Source organism: Synchiropus splendidus, chromosome 1, assembly GCF_027744825.2.
Source record: "Synchiropus splendidus isolate RoL2022-P1 chromosome 1, RoL_Sspl_1.0, whole genome shotgun sequence".
Lineage (NCBI taxonomy): Eukaryota > Metazoa > Chordata > Actinopteri > Syngnathiformes > Callionymidae > Synchiropus > Synchiropus splendidus.
Genome location: NC_071334.1, coordinates 21,549,161 through 21,555,393, shown reverse-complemented (window position 1 = coordinate 21,555,393; position 6,233 = coordinate 21,549,161). Strand labels below are relative to the sequence as shown.

The following is a 6,233-nucleotide window of genomic DNA, read 5'->3' as shown; positions in this document are numbered from 1 at the left end:
ATTAGTCTCCTTGTCATCTGAATTTTAACTTGATCAGTGCGCTGATGGAAAGCAGCTTGAGGTAAACTGTCAAGCTTTGTTGATTAAAAATCATGGATTACAGAAATTATTTGTTCTTTGTTTAGAGACGTTTGTCTCGCTTCATCTTATTCCTTCTGCAGTCATGGTTATATTTTGTTTCAATTATAACAATGTTAAATTTAATTTTAAATCTGATTTTTTTTTTGTTAAACCTAATACTGTATATTGGATGGGTCTGCTCCACAGTTGCCTCAAGATGGATTCAGACCTGCAACATTCATGCTCTAGGCAATTGAGTTCCTTATCTTGTTGAACAATGAAGTGAAAAAAAAGGTTTGACATCTCCTCCAATATTTCTTCCATGATCACCTACTGAACTTCAAGAGGCAATTCACGACCCTCTAACACGCAAACAAAGCAAGATCAACACGTTGTGTTAATCATTTATTCACTGTGCCATAAATATGTAGAAAATCTGTTGGTTCAATCTTCAGAGCTTTTCATGTACACAAAGAAATGAAAAGTCAGTGTGACTATCAACAAAAATAGTTGTTACATAACCACATACATCAGATTGCAGTGACTGTTCTTTCAAGACCTCGTAGAGAATATATATCATCCTTTTGCTGTAAGGAAACTAGTGCATTAAAGCTTGCGTACATTTACCAAAACGTTTCTTTTTAAAAAACATATTTACAGCTACAGAGGAATGAAATTCAAACAGTGACTGAGCATGACCAGGTCATGTCCAGAGAACAGTAAGGCAAATTAAAACGTCAGTACAATCCAGTGGTCCACAGCGTTCACTCATGTCCAGCTGATTGTCTCACACCTGCAGACCACTCCTCTAAAATCTTAACTCAGTCTGTGGGAGACAGTGATATGCCAGTGACCCTACGAGGACGACATGGCTCCATTTCTTCTGGAGACGCTGTCGAAAGGTGAACCCACCTCTCGGTCGTCCACATCCACAGTGGCGTCATTGTGCAGGAGTTCATAGCTGCCGAGGGACGTTGCGCCGTTGGTGGCCGGGAACGGCCGCTCCTCCTTCCTAATGGAGACGGCAAGAGTCGCTAAGCTGATGCTAACGTCTTTGAAGGCGTGGAGCAGGAAGATGCCCACGATGATGGTGAGGAACCCGGCCAGGGTGCCGATGACGTCGTCCGTGCCCATGTGCTCCCACTCTTTGAAGAGGATGGCGGAGCAGGTGAGCACCGATGTAGTGAAGAAGACGTAGTAGATGGGAGTGACCAGCGATGTGTTGAAAATGTCCAGTGCTTTGTTCAGGTAGTTGATCTGTGTGCTCACACACGCCACCAGCGACAGCAGCAGCATCCACGCCAGAGGATTGCTCACCACATTCTTCCCTGCTAGCGCTTCTTTGATGGCGATGCCCAGCCCCTTGACACAGGACACCGACAGCGCTCCGATCACGGAGCAGATGGTGATGTAGACAAGGATGTTGGTCTGACCGTGTCGAGGCCCCACCACAAATATGAAGATGAGCGCTACGATGATGACCACAGTGGCGAAGACGCAAAACCCTGCGGGAAAGAGCAAGCGCTCATGTCTGGTGACAGAGTAACTTTGAAGTGTTTCTGGTACCTGGATCAACCAGCTTTTGGGACATGTGCTCCAGACTGCTGATCTCTTCTTCTTGTGGGGCGTGAATCACCATGGTGGTGGAGCCCAAGATGCTGAGCAGGCAGCCGAGCTTCCCGTGCAGGTTTAACCGCTCCGTCAGAAAGTATGAGGACAGCACCGCGCTGCAACAACAATGGCAGTCACACACACGACTCTCTTCAAAGGGGCCAGAGGGATCAATAAGCAGACGTGTAATGACCAAAACAGTGGAGCTACCTGACAAGCACGCTGAGGGCTCCCAGCGGAGTGACGAGGGTGGCAGGAGCAAAAGCATAGGCAGCAAAATTGGCAGCCTCCCCGGCCCCCACTGAGGAGGAGAGAGAGAAACAGAGCTGGAATGAAGACTCACGACACACAAGACGTCGCCCCTGGTGGAGTCCTCCGTCTGCAGCTCAGACTGAAGATTAAACACGGATTACAGCTGGCAGAAAGCAATTTCACATCATGTCAAATTGCACAAGCCAAACTTCAAGGGTTGGCACTTGTTGCCATGGCGTGTGTTGATGTTGTGTCTAGTGCTCAGCAGAAGGAGAAAAACAAATATTTCATGGAAGGAAAGCAAATGATGCTAATCTATATGAAATTAAACATCAGCGTTTGCTGACAAGCTCAGCACAGGCCGTGTGGTGAGAACCTTGTCTCTGACGGCGGTAAACAAACCAGAGTGACACGTTCATTTGGAAAAGACGAGAAGGTCAATATTCATTTGTTCTACAAACTAATTAGCGGCACATGTTTGTGCTGCAATAAAACCCATCCTCCCCTGCCCCCGGATCACATCCCAACCATACACATATCTGAGGATTCCCAGCTCATATTTGGACAATGCCGGGACTCCTGATCTTTCATGCAGGAGAGAAGACAGAAACGCAACAAGCTGACACACTCAGTTTGACCTCGGAGAAAAGTTCAGAACAATACCAACACTGTTCTACTGCAGAAAAGTTCTCTGTATGAACGCGAACCCCATTATGAGCCGCACCTCGTCTGTTTCAGACTAGTCAGGAAGCAGAGGACAGAATGTTCCAAGAGAAAAAGAATTGTTGACGGAATATCTACAAAGTTGGGAGGACTAAAAGGACAAGCAAGTAATAAGACAGAGCCGAGCCCAGCTACACTATAATAACACGTAATAAAGACAACAATTATCAATTATCAAGCCACAAAGGTCTGCAACAATATTGTGTACCATACTTGTCCAGCACAAGATTTAGACAGATAAAACAGGAAAATGATGACTGAAATAGAGATCAAGTCCACTGGTGTCAGGAGTCTTAACTGGAGGAGCCGTGACCATCTACTTCTACAGCAAAGCAACAAAAACATCATCAAAGAATCTAGACCTGCACACTTGCAAACATATTTTAGACGGCGAGTGCACTCCATGTACTGATTTCAATTTTGTCCAACCAGAAGATCAGAAGACTAGCTAGTCAGTCAAGTGTTGTGAAACATGGTGGCTGTCAGAGGAGATATACAGCCCATCTGCACTTTGCTACACAGATAAGAGAAAAGTGTACGTCCCAAAAGAAGGGGACAAAAGGCTGCTAATGAACTGGCTCATACTTGAGCCGAGAATCCCTAACCCTCATTCTCAATTTAATGGATGAGAAGACCACATTCAACAAGTGAGTCTCGCTTTTCCTAAGACGTGGACCAACTTCATACTTTCATAATTATACCGACTAGTGACTAATACAGCAATAAAACGATGTGGCAAAGCTCATTCACGTCCACGGCACGTTTCAGAGAGGGTGAGGGAGAGTGAGAGGGAGCTAGATAGATATTGACAAATCCTTATTTTACGGTGTCATCACCAAGACCTGAACAAGAGTCAGCCAAACATCTAAAACATGTGACAGTGAAATGAATAATTGGATGCATAACCGACCAATCAACATTCCAAGCTCATGCAAGCATAATTTCACTTCTGAGTGTAAGGTGCTCTATGAAAAACATGGTGCTAGAAAACCAATGAGCACTGAAGAGAAATGCAACCATTAACAAAGAAAACCATCAAAGTACGAGTGTTAACTAGAATGTCTTGCATTTAAGTGTTCACGTTAAACTTCTGAGACATAATAACAGGTCAAAACTGCGTTGCACCATGTGGATGTGGCATGAAAAGAGTTTTAATGTGAGCTCAAGGACTTACTTGATAGCAAACCAGCCCACCACAGCCATTCTTTCAGGTACGCGTGCCCTCCCTGACCTGAGAGCAGAGAGCAAACGTCAGAAGGAATTTAAGGACAGTGAGGTGTGTGTAACGTAGGTTAAGCCCAGCGAAAACGTTAATGATTACTCCAAGTGCAGTGAGTACAGATGACTCACGAGCTACCAAGACAGCATGATGCTCATGCAGGTAAACCAGGCGAGTCAGTGTGTTTAGAGTTAAAGAAGGGCACGTCACAGATGACCAGGCCACTCCGGGACGTACCTGCCCGCATGGATCCCTTCCGTGCCAGCCGCAACAGCCCTTTTTTCTTCAAGATAAAGCTGCCGCCGATGAAGATACTCGAGCTGATGGCCAGTCCCAGGCCGATGTAAAAGTCATACTTCCCCCTGTCCTGACCCATCCTGGTTGAGACGTAGCGCTCTGTCACATTGACAAGCAAACACAGTGTGTGGTTGAGCCCACCGTGGCTGCCTGAAGAAACAAGCAAAAGCCGTTCAGAGCAAAACTCCTCCATGCATGCAGTGTCTGCACGACTACCTACCACTGTAACAGACATCACAGCACAAGGGTAAACAATAATTCTGCCCTGCTAAAGAATCCATCAGCGCGCACACACATCTATTGCCTGCCCACTCCCTGACTGCAGACGGATGAAAGAGCTGTTGTTCCAAAAAAGTCTTGTAATACTTGGTGTCACATGCTTTCATCCTCTTCCGCCCTGTGGTGCAATGTGCTGTGAGTACACCTTAGTCAGTCAACAAAAATCCAAACAACAAATAGAATGGATTAAAAGGGAACGTATTCAAGCCAGCGTTTGTTCCTTTGAGATGGCTCAAATCAAAATCAGATTTTCGCTGAGGCCCATACAGTGTTGTCATCAAATATGAGGGAAGTGTAATGACTCGGCTATGACCCTCAGGTATGGGTGTCCCTCATGAGGACCAGAGCCGGACAGAGGGGTATAAAACCAATGAATGAGTGTGGAAGAAAGGCGACATCCGTTTTGGAATTCACTTCTCGGCGAGTAACTCGAGGAGGCATGAACGCTGCTGACAAAGACAAGTCACCATGGTATCATGTTGATCGAGCGTGACGCCGCTGACGTTTCACCTGCGCGAGCTACTTCAAGTTAAAGCGCTAGCTCGCTGTGTCTCCGTTTATTAAACATGCGTGGTCAAACTGCCACATACAACGCCCCGATTCACTATTTAGGACAAAACAGTGGCGTCATCAGTGACACGGCGAGCATGAGAGTACGTTTAACTGCATTTCCTTGACACTCCATCCACCTTCCTCCGGGTTAGCAACATTAGCCTCGTTAGCGTTGCAGCTAGCCCAAGTCAGTCAAGCCGGAACGTGAAAATCGGCGACGACAGAATTCAGGAACAAACGTGTGCTAAATACCTTATTGGGGAAGAGTCAGGCCGCAGTGGCAGGACAGCTAATAGCCACCCTGTTTCTTAGTAGCTGTGGTTTTTGGACTTCACATACTGCCCTATACCAACACCAACAACCGACGTACAGAGATGCCGAGCCTGCAGTCACCAACGCAGGGCTACTAGCCCACAAACCACGCCCCTTCAACTGTAGACGCCGCACATGTCCGTATATTTGAACCAACCGCAACGCTCGCATTAGTTATAGTGCCCGCCCACTCATACCGACAATACACTTGCCGACAGCTCGTTTGACTTTCAATGTTATTTATTAACTACTTGAGGGATCTAGAGCTGATGTTATACAATGATTTCTCCTCTAGCTCTGTTGCGTACTTTGCATGAATATAACATGTACGTTTTTCTAAATCTATGTGACAACAGAGTCTGTGTCAGACAATTCAAAATCATTTGCTCCAATTTTGCTCTCCAGATCGAAAGCAGCAGGAAAGTTTCCTGAAGGTTGAAGCACAGCCACCTCGAGTATGAAGAAAAACTGTGGCTTTTTTACGCATTGGTAGGCTTCCCTTATATTTAAAAAAGAGCCTATTTTTCTACATGTGAAAACCTGTTTGCAGCACTGAGGTATTCTTCCATACAACACCATTGGTGAATGTAACACTTGAAAGCCGCACCTTCCCCCTTCGGTTTGAATCTCAAAATGATGCTGCAAAACTCTTAGGTGTTGCCTGGGGTCACATTCATGCACCACTGTCTGCAGTGTCTTCTTGAATGTCAGCATTCCAAATATGTCCTATTGAGAACCATGGCCTCTGCTTGATGTTAGCAGGACAATGTTGGTCATCGCATTGTAAAGCAACATAAAGTCTTTGTAAAGACCAGAAACTGTGAACTTTTAAATATAAAAGTCCTTAAAAAAATAAAAGTCTTTACAGTCATGTAAGTGAAATAGTTGTTGACATGTATAATTCAGAGTAAATTGTTGCACCTCAGAT

General features: G+C 45.5%; 1 protein-coding gene across 1 annotated transcript; it reads right to left on the bottom strand.

Annotated features, from left to right (window-relative positions):
• Nucleotides 1-460: 460 nt before the first annotated feature.
• Nucleotides 461-5,391, bottom strand: nipa2 (NIPA magnesium transporter 2). Its single transcript, XM_053878898.1, has 6 exons — nucleotides 5,246-5,391; nucleotides 4,103-4,312; nucleotides 3,821-3,877; nucleotides 1,882-1,972; nucleotides 1,627-1,787; nucleotides 461-1,565 (listed from the first exon to the last, which is right to left on the bottom strand). The coding sequence occupies exons 2-6, from the start codon at nucleotides 4,239-4,241 to the stop codon at nucleotides 916-918; spliced, it is 1,098 nt and encodes a 365-aa protein (XP_053734873.1). The 5' UTR covers nucleotides 4,242-4,312; nucleotides 5,246-5,391; the 3' UTR covers nucleotides 461-915.
• Between the last annotated feature and the right edge of the window lie 842 nt (nucleotides 5,392-6,233).

Bases quoted from the DNA above. Each gene is read 5' to 3' on its own strand.
- nipa2 (XM_053878898.1), bottom strand. From the start codon at position 4,241: ATGGGTCAGGACAGGGGGAAGTATGACTTTTACATCGGCCTGGGACTG. The intron at 1,973-3,820 runs GTAAGTCCTTGA...TCTCCTCCTCAG, and splicing joins GTGGGCTGGTTTGCTATCAA to TGGGGGCCGGGGAGGCTGCC. The intron at 1,566-1,626 runs GTACCAGAAACA...TCTTTCCCGCAG, and splicing joins CCAAAAGCTGGTTGATCCAG to GGTTTTGCGTCTTCGCCACT.